This window comes from Bactrocera oleae, chromosome 5 (genome assembly GCF_042242935.1).
Source record: "Bactrocera oleae isolate idBacOlea1 chromosome 5, idBacOlea1, whole genome shotgun sequence".
NCBI classification, from domain to species: Eukaryota; Metazoa; Arthropoda; class Insecta; order Diptera; family Tephritidae; genus Bactrocera; species Bactrocera oleae.
Window position 1 is genome coordinate 46,144,546 of NC_091539.1, and position 21,923 is coordinate 46,166,468.

A 21,923-nucleotide genomic window follows, 5' to 3' on the forward strand; every position below is an offset into this window, starting at 1 on the left:
TGAATCTTTAAAAGGAAGTCAACTGGAAGTTCGAATTTATTTATATTAAATATATGTATATGGGCTAGCGGAAGTAGTGACCGGATTTTACACAAAAGCACACTTTGGAAAAGATTTTCTCTGTTTTTAATAATAGTTTTACCGAGATTTTTGGTATAAAATCAGCTATATGCACTGAGATCCACATATTCGGTATCTGGAGATATGAAAAGTTATGGTTCGATTGCAACAATTTTAAGACCTGAGAGAGCATACCTTATAGGAACTTGTTATTGCGCATTTATCATCTGATTTCATCCTTTTTCACAATGAATTAAGGGTGCTAGAAAGACTTCTCCTCAACAAGTTTGGACTTCTCCTCAACAAGTTTCAACTCAACTTTCGATGCGACACTGCATTACGTGTAACATAAACTTGTGCAAAAAATAAATGTTCGCATATTTTATATTTATTATAAATATTATATATTTTCACTTGTAACATTAACCTGACGTGTAAGTGATTCACAAAACCTTAAATATGTGCTTCCCATTAAAGTGGGCACCCAACTCTTCAGATTTATAGTGGCTTATGAGATATGCACATTGAACCAAAAGGAGAGCGCGGTCACGTCCACTTTTTAAAAAATTTTAACTTACAAATATGCTTAACAGCATGATCCGATTTCGCCCACTTGGAATGCCAACCCTTCATGGTGCCAAGAAACATGTGTACCAAGTTTCATCTCAATTGTTACTCAAGTTACAGCTTACACAGATGGAAGGATGGGTACACAGGTACTCGGATTTCAACTCGTGACGTCGTGCTGGTCAATTTTATACAAGTATGTATGTAATTTTATATCTGTCTCGATTAGTTGTAAGTGATACAAACAATCGTTAAGTGAACAAAATTATACTAAATAAAAAAAAAGGAAATTATAATAAATAACCTGATAAAAAACAACAAAGTTTATTGGTAGAGAGACCACCAAAAAGTTAAACAAAATAAAAACAAAAAAAAATTTTACTTAAAATTGTTGGAAAATATTTATTTAAAGTAAGTCATAAAGTTTAATTTTATAAAAAAATAGCCCACCCAAAATTAGTCGCACTAACGCTGAAAAATAAAAAAAAAACCATACATTTTTCCAAAGTTACGCAAAATTGGTAATCTGCCCTAGCAACTTGGATGGTGATTAAAAAACTTTTTCGTTGTATTTACAAGTCAACAATTTCTACCAGGCGCGGAAAATCGTTTAGTAGGCAGCTGTCTGCAAAATGTATTCTTTCCCGAAGCATACCTCACAGGCGCAAGCGAAGACTGCTATATCGGTATTTGCAGGACAACCGGAAGTAAGACCTGCTGCCACCTTTACAGGTTAAGCTTCTACAATATTTCACCGATTTCAGCCACTTAGCTACTAAATGAAAGATCAAGCGCCCTACAAAGCACTTATCAGCGAAGAAATATTAACAAATCACAAATGGAAACAATATTTGCGAAAAGCTGTAATAGATTAATCTTATTGTGAAAAACTATGAATTTCATATTTGGAAAGTAAGATGAAAGAACATTTATATTACGTATCATTTAAAATACGTTTTTCGAGTTATCCTGGTCATATAAAATCACTACAAATTCGATAATTACAGCAGTGCGACTTTTTTTTTTACTAATTATTTCACGGAAAATTCCTACGATTACATTTGAGTTAAAAGTAAACGCTTAAATTTTACATGCACTTGCAACCTTTGCCTTTCGTTTGCCACCAAACTCTCTCAAGTCTGTTGCGATTTAATAAATTTATAAGGAATATACCGCATGCACTGCATTACCAACCGCTCACTGGTGCGCGATGTGCGCCTTTGAGGTATGCTACAGGAAATTATTTATATTTTGCTACAGCGACCTGCTGGCTTTTATGGTCGCCTGGTAGAGTTTGATGTTTGTGTGTTTAGCGAAAAATCGAGGAAACGTGTTAAAGTGACCCAGTCGCGATTTTTTTTTGTAATTTGGGCAAATTTTAACGTATTTTGTTGATTTTGGTGAAAGGAAGAAATAAAGATTTATTTACCGATTTTGAGCAAGTTTGCCGATTATGGTCTCAAATGAACGGTGTTGAAGGTGGAATATCGTAAATTTGGAAAAAAGATAGAAAAGAACGAATTCGTAATTTCGGCAAATCTTGACGGAATTTGCAGATTTTGATGTCAAATGAACGGTGTTGAAGTGGAGTTTTAGAAAACTGTAAGAAACGAAGAGTTTTTAAATAAGTGTATGATCATCTAATTATTGGAAATAAGAAAAACTCGTCATTTTAATTATTTTTGTTGCAATTTATTTAATCTCTAAATTATGTTTTAACATTTAATTATCATTTATCAATACAATCTCTTTTTATTCCGCTTTGGCTTATCCCAATAATATCGGTAAGTAGGGTTTAAATATGTTTTTTTTATGAGTTTTGAGTTTTCCTCCATCTACACTTGCTTATGGCTAATAATACTAGAGTTACCGTTATGATGTGTTACATACAGTATGCGAAATCGGAGCTTTTGTGCTTTTTTACTTTAGGTTTTTTTTTTAATGTTGTCTTAAATATATTTATTAAAAAGTTCAGCGTAATTAATTTATTTCATTTTCGTTTTTGTTTAATGTTTAATAATAATTTGCTGAGCAATAAATACTTTATTTTTATTTTTTGGAATTGTTTTTATGCATTGCTCTTTATATATATTTTTATGTGTGTATATTTTTATTTTTGTGCTTTATGCAGTTGCTGTTGGAGGTTGCCATATTTAGACACTGATAAATTATGTTGCAATTTTTTTATTTTATTCTATTTTTTTGGAGGGGTTTGGTGAGATGTTTTTGGATTTTGTATTAGGGTTGTTTAATTTTTGTTTATTTTAATTTATATATTTTGTTTTTACTTTTTGCATACTATTTAATTTTTTCTTAAATATATGCTTTTTTATATATTTTTTAAAAATATTTTATTTTAATTTTTTTTTTCGTTTTGTTAATGTATGGGATTTTTTATTCTATGTTTTTGGTTTTTCTTAAATATTTTTGTGTATTTTTGAGTTAAGCTTTTTTACACTTAAAATTACTATTTTTATTGCACTTTAGTTGATATCTGCGTTGTTGCTATTTGCTAAATAGAAAAAATTATTTTTTACTTAATACACATAAGAGCAGCTTTTAAATTTTTTAGTACATAGAAATACATTTTTATATGCTATTATATAAATTGATAATATTTAGTCGCTATATTATCTGTATTTTACAGCATAATATTATGTTCACCATTAACGTACTTTTTCATACAATTTTTTTTTACTTTTACTTGCTTGTCAACTTATTGAAATAGTCTGTTTGAATTAAATACAAATTTTGATTCATACTTTCATAAATTACTCTTTTCATGCTACGTTATATGGTATAATATGTTTAGGATAATTTTCTTTATTATTTTATTCTTTAATTAGCTACAACAAAAGAATTAGTGTAAACAACATATAAAAACAACGCTTGATTACAAATTTCAAAATCACATATTTCTACTTACACATTTTTTAATATTAACAGAAAACAAGAAAATATATTCCAGCAAAATTTCTCATAATATTGTTATGTATATGCGTGAATACCCCTAATGGTTATTAGAAAACGGTCTTTACCCTTACAAACATACATATATACGTTTTTGTTGTAATATGTACAATTTGGATACATATATGTACATATATACATATATATTTACTCAGACATAGCGAATTAGTTGGGTCTCTCTAATACTTCGCTGTATTGCGGAACTGCACATCTATTATAAATTCAATATTTCTAAATTATTTACATTTGCATACATACAGTTACTGTTAAAAACTATAATTCTTAGCGCGATGAAGAATTTCAGCGACAAAGTTGACCTTTTCAAACACATGCATACAGATTTATATACAATTAAGCATCATCTTTGCTTTTTCATTTTACTACAATTTCTCTCATTTTCTCATCTTTGAAAACTTGTATATTCTTTCAGGGTCATAAGTTGACTGGTGGCTGCAGAATTTTTCTACGTCTTTCTAGTTGGGTCAGCACCAAGCTTTCGGATAGACCCATATATATATTCGTATACTCTTCTTTAAAGCGAACGTGCTATGAATACATATTTTAGTATAAATATCTTTTGTGGTTGTAACTATATGAAACAAAAACAATATATATTGTTAGTATCCATACATCGAATATTATATCTACGGTTTACTATATTTAGATAATTTTCTGACTAGTATTTAGTTTCCGAACACATATTCCAATCTTCGACTTGAAGATCTGAAAAAATATTTCAATGAACATATTCCAAAGTTATCGCCTTTTATCTACATAATTACAAATACACACCTACATATATACACAGTTACAAATATTTTCTGATTTTTTAGTGAATAATAATTATTTTACAATTTATTTTAATAGATTTTGTAAGGCTAATGCTTGATACCTGTCTTTTCGCTATAATAATAATAATTAAATTTTTCATGATTTTATTTTGTTTTTTATTCTCCTAAATTATGTACTACATTAGTATATTGACAAAATATTGGAAAAAGTTCAATCCTTCTTTACATTTTCATATTTTCACTAAGAAGCTTTCGTCATTATTTGCTTTTACTGCAAACGAGCTTTCACTTCTAACATTAACGGAGCTTTCATTGAAGCTTACACCTAAAAATCTTTCATTTATGAAGCTATAACTATATTTCATACATGCCTTAATGTTTTTTAAGCTGAGGCCTGAGACCAATTTAAAGTGTTTTAATGCGTAAAAATAAAAATAAAAATAAAAGAAATGTTAAGCAAAGCATTTCTTTCTTAAAAATACGTAAAATATAAACAGGCTTTCAGTAATGTCATATAGCGAGCTTTCACTGAAGCTTTCACATATGAAGATATAACAATGACCATTAAAGCTTTTTATACTGTGGCAAGCAGGGATCAATTTTGAAACATTGCATAATAATAAAAATGAAAGCTTTTTACTTAAAAACTCTCAGTCTATTGCTTAAAAAGTCATTAAACAGAGCTAAATATTCGTCGATTTCTGCTTTTCTCTTGACAGGACTTTAAGTATTTCGGCTTTTAATAGAGATAATGAAAAGAAATAATTAGTGCTTGAGATATATAAGATCTTGGCTATCTTCCCACCCTTACATAGGCTACCTAACTCAAATCTATCTCTACTATATATTTTTTATACCCCTTTCCTTCACACCGTTTAATTCAGAAAATTGTAATTTAACTCACCGCTCTACCTCTTCTTATACTTCTTGCTTTCAGAACTTTCTAATGCTATGCTCTATATTGATTCTTCGAAGAAAATATGCAGAAAGGTCTAATCAGTGTCAGCTAATTAAATCCAATAGTCGCGCTCCCACTCCAACCCTCTTCTCATCCACGCTTATATTGGCGTCGGCATTAGCGTGTAGTCCTGATGCAAACTCGGCTTAACTGTATCGTACATTGCACGACTACCATCATCGGGCAGTGCATAGACATCGGGTGGCACACAGAGTGACTGTAGCTTTGATATGTATGAGTCGAAGGGTTCATGATGTGCATAACCAGCCGGATGATGCACGGTATATGGATGATGTGGCGGCATTGTGGCGCCATGTGGTGGTGGAGGCGGCGGCGGTGGTGGTCCCAACATACCCGGATGAGTGCCGGCTAAATGATGGGGTGGCGCTGCATACATGGACACAGCACCGCTAACCACATTAGTGGGCGCAATAGAGGCTGTGGGTAGTGGACTTGGTGGTATGAGTGTGGGATGTGAGGGATGTGGCACACCGTAAGCGCTGGTCAATTGCTGATTACTCAACACCTCAGCGGTGGCGGGCAATCCTGCCAAATTCGAAGATAAACTATTGCTCAGACCATCACTTGGATGACCGCCTATGCTGGTGCTGCTCACATTATTGCCGCTGCCGTCACCGCCCAGTGGATTAGCGCTCATACTTGTGCCGCCACTGCTGCCGCCGGGTGGGGGCAACCGTACGTGTTCAAGTAGTGTGATAACGTTGTTACGTAAACTCTCGTAATAGGAACTGGATGTGGGTGGACCGCCGCTACTGGATGAGGTGGATGAGGTGGTGGTGCTGATGCTGACGCTTGGCGGTGGTGTTAAATAGCTGCCACTGTGACTGTGACTGTGGCTGCCTATGGTGCTGGCGTGACTGCTGGCGAGGGAGTGTGAGATGTTTGTGCTGGAGAGGGTGTTGCTGTTGTTGTTGTTGCCTCCGGTGCCACCACTGCCGCCGAGGTTGATGTTACTGTTGCCGTTGGCGCTATTGCCGCTACCGTTGTGATTGCTGAGCGGGGACGCGATTGAGGCGCTGGAGGAGACGCTCCCAAGAGCTGTTGCTCCTCCAGCATTGATAGTCACCGCAGCGAGATTACGCTGTTGATGAGTACTCAGCGGAGAAGCCTCCTATAGAACACAGGCGTGCAAAGAAAGAAGCAAAAATTAATATATTAATTAAGTGTAGTGATATTGAAAGTGCTGATAAGTTAGAAAATACTATAATATAAGTATAAAGAAATTATGCCTAGTTTCTAAGGGAAATTTTAACTTCAATTCATAAAGTTCGAATACCTCTGCTTATATGTAGCCTACATTAACTACTTTTTATTGCGCTTAAAAGTGAGCCATAGTATTTTTCAAATGAGAAAGCTTAGGCGAAAAGGAAAAGGGGATGACTTCGTTTTTGGTGCTCGATAAATCCAAGGTAAACCTATCTAAACTCCAAATCCCTAATGTGCAATGATGGGATTGGGATTGGGATTGGGAGAAATTACGAAGGGAAATTTGTACCATCTGATCATTTGACTTTCTTGATTTTTTAGTACATATTTTTTAAAGGGTGTTTTTTAGACATGTAGTTTTAATATTATGACAAAAAAATTAGCTTTACTGTAAAGATAAGGGTTTGCCATTAGTTAGAGATTTTCGATCACTCTTATAGAAATTGGGATCGTATGTCAGCAATAACGCGTCGAATATTCTCTTCAAAGCGACATCACATAACCCTACAAAAAATAGATCAGAGTTGTTAAATCACACGATTTTGGAGGCCGCGCTATAGAACCATGACACGAGATAATGCGTTCACCAAAAGTTTCCTTCATTAAATTGATCACATCACATAACCCTACTAAATGCGGGTATGATATACTTGTATTGGGGTCGTCCACATCAACATTCTTTATTTCAGACATGAAAAAGTCATTAATCATTCCTCTGTAGTGTTCCCCATTGACTATAACATTGTGGCCGACTAAATTTTTGAAGAATTATGGACCAGTAATTCCCTAATACATCACACCACATTCACCATACTTTATTTTATATTCGTGTCTAGGTGTATACCTGGCAATTTTACCTTGGAAAAAATTAAACAATGGAATCACCACAACGGAACCGTTGTAAATGGTGCAGAAGTGTTTTGGGGAGCCTAGTGTTTCGTTAAGCCATCGAAAAATTTCCTCGTCCGAGTTGTTCATCCACCACTGTTAATGACATAAGTAATAATAACAGTAATGAAATAGTGCTTGAAAACCAAGGTGTTGGCATCAGAGATATAGCAGAGGTTCCCAACATCTCATATGGATCGACTCAACACATTTTGGTTAATGTTTTAGGTATGGAGAGTGTCAATGATAGATTCGTACAAAAATACTTGAATGTTTTGTAAAAACGGCGTCGTGTAGAGGTCTCAAAAGATGTGCATGACACTGACATGGGAAGGTTGGCATTGTATTTCTGAACATATCTTAAAGATGACAATAGAAAATTTGGATAAAAAGACGTAAAATTGTTTGTTTTTTTCGTCAGTCCGGGTCAGTTTTGATCAGATACAATTTATATATCTACCCTCATAGGTACCTTTTTTTGGGTATATGCACCACAGATTAACACTAACATGGCACGCTTACTGGAATTTGAGTAGATTTTTCAATATAATATACTTTTCCATTCAAAATTAAAAAAATAATAAAAAAATCGCTCATTTCATACCCGTACACCTGGTACTAAGTTAATCTTCGCTCGCCCCGATAAACCTACTTTTATGTTTAAAAGAGGGACTAATACTACAATAAAATATTCCAATATTTCATATTTCGGAAGGGATAAAATAAGTTTATATGGATTTGGATTGAATTTGACAAGCTAGAACAATATAATGCTAAGTAATAAAAATGATTTTTGGTTGGAAAGTAAACTTATTTTCTTCAAACAATCAATTTTCTCTGGTGGAAAGGAAATTATTGTAACGTGCTATTGCTTTAACTAAACTCTGCGGGCTTTATATTCAAATGACGGCAACATAGACATGCTTTTAAAAGAAAAAATTCTAAAATCCTTCAACTAATGTAATAAGGGAGCTATTTAAGAAAGTATGCATGTACATACAATATAATATATACCTACATATACATATATAGGTATATTTAGGTGACTGTTTTCGAAGGATGTCAGCTGAAATATTAAATAACCCTTATTTCAGTCAATACTGTTATGTCGTATCAACAAAAGAATGAATAAAATAAAATAATCCGCATTAATTAGGCGTCTTCATATACCAAGCTGTCATTATTCTTCCACATCATTTAATAAAATCATCTAATTGAATTTAATTCAATTGAATTTCATACAATTCACTTCATATACAAGTCGTTGAGGCGTAATAACGATCCTTCAGAAAACTGAGGCACCTACCAAATGGTCCAAATAATAAAAATGAAGTGCTTCGCCCAATGGGGAGCATAAACACATACACCTACATGTGTTTACTACTAGTTAAGACATGAATAGCCACGGCCAAGTAGAAGAGAGGAGCGTAGAGAATATATGTATACCTTTCTTATACCGACAATGTAGCAGTGCGAGAGCGAAAAGGCCGAATAGCGCACGAAGCGCAGAAAAAAAACACAGAAAAACGTGAAAAATAGCATGGAGAAGAAGGTAGAGGAAAAAACCGAAAAAGGCGAAAAATAAAGAAAAAATATGAAGTGCTTCTTGTACATAAAGCGCCACCACACACACACCAACGCATACAAGTACTTAAGTGGAGCAAAGGAAAAACACGAAAAAATACGTTATGCGACGCCCTCTTTTGCTCAAGTATATAACGTAATACATAGACACACACATACGCACATAAATATACAGAAAAAGTGGAGCTGGAAGGCAGTTGGCCTGTGCTATTGGCACTGCATTGTTGTTGGCGCCAATTGCTTTGTGGGGGTTGGCATGCCGGCAGTGGTGGGCCCTGACACTCTCGAGTACACACCGCCGATAGAATATGCTGCGCGCTCGTTGGTTAAGCGCCAGCGCAGTTCAAGCGCACGGCGCCTCCTCAACGTTGTTGGCCTTATTTTCCCTACCAGCAAACACACACATGCACATTTGTGTATGTATTTGTATAAGCGCTTGTATGTGTATGTGTGCATGTAGTTGGCCACATGGGAGGCCAAAAGGTTACACACAACTTGAGCAATTCTCAAGTGACTACACAGTTGGGAATGTCTGCTTGTTTATGTGTATGTGTATGAATGTGTCAGTTGGTGAAACATGCGCGTATATATATGATTTGTTGTTGTTGGTAGTATTGCTTGTATGCAAGGGCGACTGAATAGGAGCGAATTGTAATGGAATGCGATTTGTTGATTTGTTTACGACCGAAAAGGGACAGATGCCGACAAGTACAATAACGACAACAACAACAACAACCACAATAAATACAGCAAGCAACAACAACAAAATGTAGCAATCACATTAGTAAACTTCGTGTATACTCCGACGACAGGTGGGGTTGGCGGGCGCATACGCCATCTGTGAGTAGTTGCATATGTATTGCATATAGATGTATGTATGTATGTAGGTGTATACTGCACATAGGTGACCACTGGGGATAAGATCTGCTTGCTCGCCGCCAATGCAATACTTGGCGCGCATGCACACGCCGCCTTTAGGGATTCTTGTCGTTACACTCTCGCTCTGCCTACAAACACTTGCAAAGTGAGAGTGCTTGCATTTATTTTGCTGAGGGTTGTTGCCGCACTGGAAGTCCTTCTGCGGCACAGCCCTTGCATGGAAATGCATCCAAATTGCATTAAAGCTCACTCATTGGCCGAAATGTTGTTGTTGTTGTTGCTGCCTTTTACTACATACTTTGGCTGTCATCAGAACGCCATTTTGTTGTATGAACACACATACATACACATGACTGCTATTATATAGTAACTGTGTAGTCGGATGATTGTCAGGCACTTTTTTCTTGTTGTCGGTATACGCGTATGAGTGTGTGTCTGTGCTTGCATTGCCCATGCAATTCATCATCATTGCATTTGTTGAATTTGTTTACCTCATTTACGTTGTGTTTTTGTGTAATTTGTATTTACGCGTGCGTCTTATCCCTCGGCGTTTGCAGCAGTGAAAACTTTGTGCAAATTCAAGCAAAATAGAAAAAATATAACTATCCTCCTTTAAAAGGAAGAAAAATTGCTTTGATGCAAATGAATAGCTGGTGGATATAACTAGGATAAATGTTGGTTGTAAAATAACAAAATTATATATTTTAAGACTCTCCCTCGCAGATTCTTCCCGTTCTACTATACTCTCTATAGGTTTCCCTTGTTTCTAGTGTATGAATTTGCAATCTTAAGTTCGTGGCAAACGGCTTAGGGATTTTATTAGAAGCTCTTCTTGGCGAATTTTGATTAGAAGTTGAAATATTGCTTATCGAATTATTTTTTCAAAATTTGTACCCGTAAACCTTGGCTCATTTTGAATTGGCAATTGGTAGGTTATAGCTCTTAATTCAGATAAAGGTTAATTTTTCATGGCAAAAATACACTTGAAGTCGAAATATTGTCCTACCGAATAATGAACTCTATTAAAAAAACACTTCTTTCTATAATTTGAACTTTTAAAATTAAAACTCACGGCCTTTCGGGTAGTAATTAGATCCTCAACTCTCTTTGAAATGCCAAAATAGGCGCTTGCTCCTACTTGGAATAATGACTCATGAAGTTATTCTTTTACGTAATATTTTTTTACACAACAGGGAGTATATATAAATAATGTAAATCTGGCCTGATTTTCCTATAGAGACTATACTTTATCTGAAAATAGTAAGGAAATAACTTTGTTCATAATTTTTTTCTCTTTGCTTTACTGTTCTTAATTTAATACCTAAAAATATGCGGATACTTCATTAAACTTTCTTAACCTCAACTGAAAAAATTCTGCTACAAAGCAAATACAATTTCCAACGGCACTCTATCTCCAATATATTACTTATTCGAGCTGTTCAACTATACAAAAGGAAGAGAGAGAAAGTGTGATATGCTGTAAATAGTCATTTCAGTACTTTGTCAGGATCCACATACGCTATGGCTGCTAATCGATTATTGGTGATGTAAATTGCCTTTAGATTTGTGGAATATGGTCCTGATATGCATGCATGTATAAATTGTTACATATGAGCGTTGGGAGGTTTTAAACGGTTAATGGCTCCTTTTGCATAGCGCCCATTGCCATCTTATTCCTAGTATACAGTTTGGTAGTATTGATGTGGCCAGAAGTCAAAAATCTACACGAAACGAAAGAGAACTCCTGGTTACACAATCCCATCAATCTTCCTAAATAAAGTTGAAACAACATCATTTTGATAAAAACACGCATATCACTTGGGGCAATGTAGCCGATAAGACGCAGAATACTTGAGCTCAATATTTCTTATCCAGATAACCTATATGGGAGTTTCGTACAGAGGTAATTAACTATGCGTAAGTAGCTCAGCGTTTCTGGTGGTTCTACACGTGCCGAAAAGACACACACAACGGACCTAGAATTGGTATCACAGTCGGATCTACGCAACTGGAACGGACCCTGATGTACTCTGGCCGAGCGCTGTCACAATATTATTTTGGTATTGCTTTCTGTCGCTGTAACAACCCCTGAAATAATAATGATGATATAAATTCTAGAGATATTCTCATCGAAAGCCGAAAAAGTAGAGTAGAATCTTTTTTTTTACCGCGCAATGGAAAAACATTTTTTTGATGAGGATATTCCGAATTTCTCTTAGACAATAGTTTTCAACGATACCCCTTCAATCTTAGATTTAGTAGCATAAAATGAAGATGTTAGCTTGAAAGACAGTCTACCGGTACAACAACAGTAAGATTTCTATTTGCTTGTCATTAAAAATTATCGATCGAATGCTTTCCAAAAAAACTTCAGAAAATTTGACAGGAAGCATAAAAATAATACAAAATGGCTCTTATTGCTGATATGAACGGAATTATGTTCATCCATGAAATATGTATACATACACACATTAAGACCAGAAAGTTTCCGAAAATTGTTGGCCTACAATTCCGGTTGTTTACGTCGTATTGCGTAAACGCCTGAAAATGCTCAAATAATACTCTTTACAGACAGTCTGTCCCATTTGGACGAATTCATGATGAACCAAACCGCGAATATAAAAAAAAAAAAATTTCCGGAAACTTTCTGGTCTTAATGACAACATGTTGCTACAGAGTATAATGAACGATTTTAAGACCAAAAACACATTTAATACCGTCGATCGACCACCGTATTCACCCCATTTGGCGACTTTGTTTGTTTCCAAACCTCAAGTTACCAGTCCGTGGAACCCATTTCGGCTCGATTGAGGCCGTAAAAGAAAATTTGCAAAGGGAACTGAAGGCGATCCCGGACCCGAAACTTCAAGGCATGTTTGATGATCGGAAAAAGAGGTGGCATATGTGTATCGCTTCAGAAGGAGCATATTTTGAAGGCGACAAAATAAATATTGATGAAGATTACAATTTTTTGGTTTTATTTACAATTTCCGAAAACTTTGTGGTCTTGATGTATACCCTTATACGAATATTTGCTATATGCATCGAGAACATTTTAAATTCGTTAACCCTTTAACAAATCTTAAAGCCGATGTATTAATATTCATATTTACTTCACGTTCGCCTTAAAATTCCAAACAAAATGGCGTGCCGTGGAAAATTCAATACTTTCAACAACAATTCGACCCAGAAGTGGGACTTTGACTTAAGTTATTAATAACTTTACGCCGAAACTTTAGTACGATGACGAATGCAAAACTTTAGCTGTTAGACTATAAACTTTCTGCTCCAAATTTTGCTAAGCAAAACGGCGTAGACATAGCGCTGAGGACGACGTCGACGTTGACGCCGGCGGCAACGGTACAAGTCCATTAACCGCAGCGACCAAACGCGACTAAAGCGTGTGAAAGTGTTTTGAAGCGTGCGCGAGAGAGACAGAGAGAGGAAGAGAGATATAGAGAGAAATAAAAGTAAGTAGAAGTGAGCGAGCGATTGTCGAGGAAGTTTGGCGAAAACTGCAAGAACTTTTCATAAAAATTAATTGATAAACTTTGATAAAAGGGCAAAACTTGAGTTAAGTAGAAACTAGCGCTCGACGGACGACGGGTGTATGGAGGCGAGTGAACCCTGAGTGCGAGTGTTTGTTGTAGACGCGCTTAAAGTATGAGTCATTGCTAAGTCAGACAGAAATTTTCTAACACTTTTCAGAGACCGACCGCCTTCAGAGGCCAACTGTCCGTTTGTCTGGTGCTCGCGCCGTCCCGCCGAGCGTCTACCGTGTGAGTGAGTGTGTTTGTGAGCTCTGTACTTTGGCAATAATTTAAATAACAAAAGTTGTTAAGAAGAAAAAATTATAACATTATATTTGGTGTTTGGGTTTTAGCGGCGATGGCGCTGACGTAGACGTCGACAGCGCAGTTGGCGTGCTTACTAGGCCATACAGCAAAAGTTAGCGGTCGCTGCGCAAAAGTTAGAAAACTCGAAGTTTTGAGTTTTGGTGTGAAAGTTGTTGCGCCTTTTGCCAGCCGCCGACGACGCCATATATTTTATAGTATTTTTATTGTTGTTGTTATATTAATAATATTTGCCAGCCATCTCTTTCGCACGCATTGTCTGACAGTGTATATATCTACTTTTCAAACTGTTTGTGGGTACGGTGGAAGCCAGTGCAGCTTTTGAAATTTCGGCGACGACCTTGAAAACTGTAATAAGAAGTTTATAAACAAAGTCAAATGTACAAATGCAAAGCTACAGGCAAACAAATTTAAACGAAAAACACACACATGCATACATTAATAGTCTATAATACAAATATATGAAAGAATGTGGTTGCCTAAATAATTGAGTTGTAATGGGCGCTTCAAATGTAGAGCAAAGGTCAAAAGGTTAAGCACTCAACTAGTGGTTCGCCGCCTACACCGAAAATTCCTAAGAAATTATTGTTTAATCTAAACTTTTCTTACACCTTGACCTTCAAATCACTTACATACAAACATACATATGTTGCTACATACTTATAAGCTACTGATATTTGTTTGCCTCAACGAACCTGAGCCTACGTACCCTATCGCTGGTGTGCAACTGTGATTCCATGGCATTTATGTCGGACTTGAGGCGCATCATTTGCGATTCGACGCGCGCATTCTCCCGTTGCAATTCCGAGATCTCTGCTTCGAGCGTGTTCAAGTCCTCGCCCACGCCGCTGCCATTGCCGCCGCCATTTGTTGAGGGCACGTTATTGTTATTGTTGTTATTCGCATTATTTGTTGCGTTATTGCCATTACTATTATTGTTGTTGTTGTTGTTAGCGGTGTTGTTGCCTTGCAAGCTGTCGGGCAATGTAGCAGTGCCGGCCACCGACGACGACACATTGCCCAGCGCAGCGGTTGAGCTTACCACAGATGCGTTGTTATTGTTGCTGCTATTGCTGAGATTACTTGAAACGGAAGCGGATGAGGAGACAGCGGAACCGACACCGCCCATCATCATGTCGATGCCTGCGTGAAGAGAGGGTGAATAAGAAAATATAAATTTTTAGAATTTTATACTAAAATTGCTAAGTAATTATTTATTAATATATAAAAAATGTGGTTTTAGAAATTACAACAAAAAATATATGTGCGCGTGTGCTAAATTTTAGTTATACCAAATTTATTGATATAATTTTGGGTTCAGTTTTAGCTAAATTACAAACGTGTAAATGAAATTGTTGTAAATAATAAGAAATCTTGTTTAGTACACTTAAATGTTTAGTACTAAAATTTTCGTTCAGATTTTATTATTGATTAGTATATGCTGCATCTGTATTTGCATTATTAAATTAAAAGCGTTATCAAAGTTTTAGTACTAAAAATGTACTAAAATTGTTGTACTAAAATTGTGCTAAAATAAAGAATATTAATTAATCATGTTTTTTATGATTTTTGAGCAATTTTTTAATAGGCTTATTAATGAATACTTTTTATAAATGATTATAAACTCTTATAATAATTAGGAGTAGTACTAAAGATTCATTTATTTTTACTTAAAGTCATAAAGGTAGCATGTTGTTTGTTCAATTTGAAATAATATGATTGCAAAAATTTAAAATTTTTTTAAAGTAAACATTTTATACGTGTGCCGAAAACTCATTCAGGCCTTTCTTTCTTTAAAATTGATGTACGTACTAAAACCGTACTAAAGTGGTATACAATTATTTTGATTTCCTCACAAAATATATCAAAAGAGTACTACAATTCGCCACTTTCTCATTGTAATAAAATAAAACCTTAAATTTTATCATAATGTAAACAGTTATCATAACAAAAAAAAATTCTAGTGAAAAGGCACTAACTTTTGTCCATATACCTAGTAAATTAATAGTCATATCGCAAAATCAGAATTCACTATCGACATTTCTTCGCTTCTTGCACAAAATTTTCTTCAAAATATTAGTTAAACGGTTTGATCTATAAATATTCTGAAAATTTACTTTAAAATCTTACCTATAAGAAATTAAAATTTAGTATTTAATATTAGTACTAAATTTGAATTTTTTTAATATAATTTTTGAGATAAATAGTTTTTATAAGTTAGAAAGGTCTCTATAGTATATTTTGTAAAAAAAAATTGAAATCTATGCAAAATACAGTAATTATTGATATAAATCCGACATTGCTGCCAAAAGTTTACGTTTAGCAATATTTTATAAGAGATTAAATTCGAAATACTTTGTAGTTGCTGATAGTTTTTGAAGTATCCACTACCACATAAAATTAATTAATTTACAAAGTTATGTGACTGGCAACATCATGAATATTGCAAAGGAAATAGTATTTTAAACAATTAAACTCTCAAAAATGAGATAATATACACATAAATAAAGCAAATATATACATATATATTGCAAAATATTGCCGGCAATATGTATAATTAATTTTGTGCTAAAGATAAGCTTTCTTAAAAGATCATCAAAAATTTGCTTGCACGTTAACATGCAACATTGTTGCAACATGTCCATACCAACAAAAAAATATGCAAAGATATATACATACATATGCATATATTATGCAACTAAATGTAAAAAGAGTGTTTCAATATTGCCTCCTCATGGAAAATTATTACATATGAATGTATGCTTAGCAACTTTTTAAAATAAACATTTTTAAATAAAAATAACATTAAATAAATAATAAAAAACATTGGAAAAATAAAAAATGTTGCTAGCAACATTTGTTTGTCAACATATTTTTAAAACAGATTTTTTTTTGCCAAAAATTATTGATTATGAGCTGAACGTATTAATAAAAATATTAAAATATAAAAAATGTTGCTAGCAACATATGTTTTGTGGCATGTTGATTTAATTTTTTTGCAAAATTATTAATAATGAGCTGAATTTATACAATAAAAAAAAACATATTTACAAGAGCAAACAAAAATGTTGCTAGCAACATATTTTTCAAATCTATTTTTTACAAAAGTTACTAATTTTAAGCTAAAAGCATAAATTTAACTATTTAGAATAGAAAACAAAATTGTTGCTAGCAACATATTTAGAGGAATTCATAACAATTGTAAATTCAAATTTGTTTCACTAATTATGCTTGCAGAATTGCTAATAAATGTATTGGTGTACTCTTAATAAAAAAAGTTGGTGAAAAAAATAGTTGCTTATGCAAATAATATCTATAGTGTACGCTTATAAGTATTTTACAAAAACAAAAAGGTGGACTGAGCATTAGAGCTTACCTTAGTCTTCATGTCAATCGATCGGTGGGTAGGTGATACAGTATGGATCGGTACGATTCGGTTTAAATGTCGTTACGATATTTAGATATAAGGTACTGTGTGTATTTTTTTATAATTATGTTTTTTGTTTTTTTGTTTTGGAAGCAAAGACTTTTCAAAGTGAAGTTTTCTTTTAGAGAGTGACATTTGAAAAATCTTGAACAACATTGTTTTTGTTTTACATATACTTATACATATGCATATGTACATATGTATGTATGTAGCAGGGTGTTTAGTATTGGTTTTGCTAATCAAAATGCTCATTCTATAGCAGATATTCGGCACCGATACAAAACGTCGCGTAATCTAAACACAAATAATCCACATGAAACGAAACGTATAAGAAAAAGAAAGAAAACGAGAGAATAATTAGAAATGAATATTAGAATTTTTGTTCGTAAATGCTTAATTAGAGTTAATTAGAGGAGTAAGTCACATACAATTACTGGATTTGCTATGTGCTTAGCACATTTCTAATTTAGTACTCAATTACTTACTAGAAAATTAAATTAAAATATTTAAAATAATACGCTTTTTCGGCATAATAATAAGTACACTAAACAATTCGTTCAAAATAATATTGAAGAAACTTGATTAGCACACGCACACATACGAAATTGAAATCGAAACCGAAACGGAAAGCATAAAGTGATTTCATGTACTTTTAAGTAGTGTTCGAAAACAAAAGCAGCATATGTTCGAAAAAAGTTATTTCAGACAATTTCATTGCTTACCTGTATAGCCCTTGGGGTAGACCATTGTAACATCGTCGAATTTGGGTTTCTTCATGCCTTGACTAGCAGCGCTGCCGCAACCTGCAGTTCAAAAGTGTCGAGAGAGTGCAAAAAAGGGAAGAAATCATAAGCAATGTAAAGGGTTAGTAATTTGCTTCGCTGTTAATGAGTTGATTCGTAAGACATTACCAAAATGTTGAGCATACGCACCGTCAAACTTCATTGCAGTCGCCGCAGCGACGGCGGCTTTATGCTGTTCTACGGTGCCGCCGGCCTCGAGTACGCGCATTTTATTGCGATTCGCGATGGGACAGCCGGAGGCGCTGTAGAATGGAGAGTGAGAGGTGAGAGAGAACGTGGTTAATTATGGATATGCAGAGAAATTGACGTTCATACGTGTGTTCTATGTGCTGTATACATATGTATGCATTGTAGGTATGTTTGCATGTCTATATGTCTGTATTTGTAAGCAATATTTACCTTCTGTGCGATAAGAATTTGCCAGTGGAATGGCCAGAGCCGTCACACCCGGGTATGGGACATCTGCAATGAAATGAGCGTATGAGGTTAGGTTAATATGTTCGGTATTTTAATGAGCAGCTCAATGTAGTATTATAAAAAAGATTGTTTAGAGTTTGAATATGTAAAAGTAGATTGTATCGTAAGCATAACCAATAACGCTTCGACGAACCCAGAACTTTAAGGAATGCCGAAGACATAGACCTTTGATCATGAACGACATGATTTCTTCCTTTTTGAGCGGTGTAGCATTTTAAACCGAATTCTTATAAACATTCGCTTTCCTAACTTTTAAAGTTTAATTAGTACCAGGATTGAAGATTTGAGGTTAAGCTCGCAATTCTTAGCTGCAGTTAGTTAATGATACTTAATCGAGTTTATGATAATTCTTTTTTCCTCCGAATTTTATGTTATGTTGCTGCTTGGTCAGATTTGTCGTGCTTTTATTAAGATCAAAACCGAGAAGCTCTTAAAAACAAAGTGGTAAACCTATCGATTTTTAAATGATGCCTATTGGTGACATATTTTTTTGTTAAAAAAACTGCGAAAGCAACTTATATTACAAATAAATTATTTTTTATTCTATAACACCTCGCACTAAATAAAATTTTTATAAAGATGCATGTACAATATATACTTGGTCCCAGGCCATAAAAGCATTAAGGGCAACGAAATAGCTGATGAGATTACCAAAAGTACCATTCGTTTGGCTTCCGAACCAGTACACGACTTACGCTAGAAACGATACACAATTAAATTTCTGAAAGGGATGACAGAAAGTGCAGGGAAATGATACGCTGGAATGCCTCAATTGCTTCTAACCGGCATTATCTAGAACTCGTCTTAGATATCTAGGAGCTTCGCAGTTCAAGAGACAAAATTAGATATCAAGGCTCTCTTAAACTTCGCAAAAAGCGTTGACGCAAACCTCAGCTCGTATTAAACTGAATTCCCATCTGGCATTACAAAGTACCTGTAGGTCTATGTATGGCTAACAGCCAGCCGGTATAACCTAACCTAACCTATGTATGTATATATCTATGTATATATGATATATAGTGGTACTCACCTCAGCGGCTCTGAGTCCTGTCCGTCGCGTGGCTTACTTTTCGGCTTATTGGCTCGCGGACAACCCGATAAACTACGATGCGATGAATAATTGCCGGTGACATGACCCGAACCATCACAGCCAGGCGTGGGACATTTCAGTTCCTGCGAATGGGGCTGCAGATGATTGCGATCGCTGCGCGTGCAACCCGTCAAACTGTTTAGGTGGAGACAATAAATGATTGAAGAGTGATAAAGTCTACAACATATGGCAGTCAAGTACTAAAATAAATAATTATAACGAATTGTTAAGGCATGCAATATAAACTTTAAAGCTTCTCATGACAAATCTATCAGTCTGTCTACCTAACCGAAAGCAGTGACGGTTGATATGTATAGAAATCAATCGGATGATAGCGAAGAATTGAAAGTTTGTGTTCGGTTTAATAAATTTATCTGGCAAATTACAAGCTTATCGCTAACTGCAGGAGCGTACGAAGGAAAATAAATTGAGTGCCAGCTATAAGAGTATGCGGGTGTAAAGGTTCGGGTGTGTGTGCAGTTTGAAGCGGATAAGCCCGTTTATCCAACTATCAATTGGTCAGCGTACGCTTGAGTGCGCACTTAAAAGTTTAAATCTTCGATTCTATTGCTCTGCCGAGCGTCCATCCGCCTGCATGACAGCTTAGCCGATGCTCACATCAGCGCGTAGAGTTGTATTGTAGCATTACATTCGAAAGACAGCTTTAAATGGGATTTCAATTGCCGTCGACGCAGGTGGTCTTCAGTTATAAGTTTCTCTGTGCTTTCCTCTAATCTCTCACACTTCACTCAAGACAAAGGCGGCGTCAGTTAATCATCACAGTAACACATTAAAGACTTTGGTTTGTTTTAAAGTCGCAGTGCTGGACGTTAGTGAGGCTTGCGTTTACTGCCTTCATCATCGGTTAGCTCGTAAACTAGTTTTATGCGACAACGCTTCGCTCTGCTGACATCAATTCTCATCATCACAGCAGCACCTGCCGGTCGGTCATTGCTCGAGTGCGTCCGCTCGTTTGTTAGAGTAATTTCAATTTATTGCCACTCTGTCGTTTGGGGGCCACACATCTTTATAAATATTAAAATCTGTCAAAAAGGACAAAATTTTCCAATGCAGCCCCATACTCGGCAGCTGCACACATTTTCATTAAGGTTCGACAACGCCACAACACACAATGGTCCTTTGTCAATGCGAAACTCAACTCAACTCGTCTGATAAGTGTCATTATTGCATATTTTAATATTTTCCATAATATTCGTTGACACGACGACACACGAATGTTCTGCCAAACACTCGAGTCACATACACCATACCTATATATACCCACATTGACAAGGACATTTGCGCCGGTGTGTTCTTTTCATTATCGTAATAACGAGACTAGTGTCCTTTCCGGCGAATGTTGCCACTTGCGGCACAGCCACCAGTCCTTCACCCACACATTCACACTCAAAGGGGTTGGACAAACTATTTTTCAGTGGACAAAAGTAATGCATGCGCCACCATGAGTAATGGTGGCAACATTATGGCAATACACATATGATTGCATATACAACACAAATGTTAGTAAAAAGGATGCTAAGCACACGACTATGCATATGAACGTAGAAGAAGTAGCAATAAAGTAGCTGTTAGTAGTAAAGTGATTTGACTTGCCATTCGACTAACCTATCCTTTGTCTTGTCGTGTTGCGGTATATGCTGTGGCGGCGGCATGGAGTAACACGACGCTGGACTGGGTGAGTAGCCGCCCGATACGGGTGTCGGATATCCGCCGGGACCGACAGCAGTCGCATAAGGATTGCTGCATTGATATGCGGCTGGACCGTAGCCATGATAGCCGGCTGGGGGATAATCAGATTGTACAACCATGCCATAGCCGGGATGAGGTGAGTAGCCTAAATTTGCAAAGAAGCAAAAAACACAGACGATTAAAGTAAAACTAGGTAGCAAACTGTAAGAAACTAAAATTATGACTTTAAACTGAAATCGTTGAACTTTTCAATGCTTCACTTACCACTTGGATCCCGATAGCTGTCGATATAGTGTGAACCGCCGCTGTCCGGTGTCGATTCACGACTATATGGACGCGGTCCGCCTATGTGTCCGACCAGTCCGAAACCAAGTGGCCTTGGTGGTCCGCTGAAATCGACCGGTTCCATTTGTGGTGAACGTGGCGCGCCGTTAGCGCCGGTTGGTGGTACACCTGGTCCAAAGCCTTGTGGATGTCCGACGACCAGACCGTCGGGATGTGTACCGTACTGTGGGCTTGTGATAATACTGGAAAGAGAGTGAGAATAATAAAGCATTGATTAAGGAAATCGTGGAAACATTATTTGCATTAATTTAAAAGAACATTGCTGGGAGGGATGTGACTCTAAGGTTGAGTGG

The 21,923-nt window shown here is 35.6% G+C and overlaps 1 protein-coding gene across 11 annotated transcripts in view; it reads right to left on the reverse strand.

The window, feature by feature from the left end:
* Window positions 1-2,297: 2,297 nt before the first annotated feature.
* Window positions 2,298-21,923, reverse strand: part of LOC106616069 (myelin transcription factor 1) — a 210,764-nt gene continuing 191,138 nt past the window's right edge. For 5 of the 11 annotated variants that reach the window (XM_070109909.1, XM_070109908.1, XM_070109915.1 and 2 more), the window contains 8 exons: window positions 21,550-21,812; window positions 21,190-21,430; window positions 19,516-19,710; window positions 18,408-18,470; window positions 18,117-18,250; window positions 17,928-18,008; window positions 14,488-14,921; window positions 2,298-6,478 (listed from right to left, as the gene is read on the reverse strand). In XM_070109909.1, the coding sequence (XP_069966010.1) occupies window positions 5,447-6,478; window positions 14,488-14,921; window positions 17,928-18,008; window positions 18,117-18,250; window positions 18,408-18,470; window positions 19,516-19,710; window positions 21,190-21,430; window positions 21,550-21,812 (2,443 nt within the window). In that variant the 3' untranslated portion in view covers window positions 2,298-5,446. Of the gene's footprint in view, window positions 6,479-14,473; window positions 14,922-17,927; window positions 18,009-18,116; window positions 18,251-18,407; window positions 18,471-19,515; window positions 19,711-21,189; window positions 21,431-21,549; window positions 21,813-21,923 lie in introns of all 11 variants that reach the window. The other 6 variants (XM_070109913.1, XM_036365932.2, XM_070109910.1 and 3 more) reach the window with 4 other exon arrangements.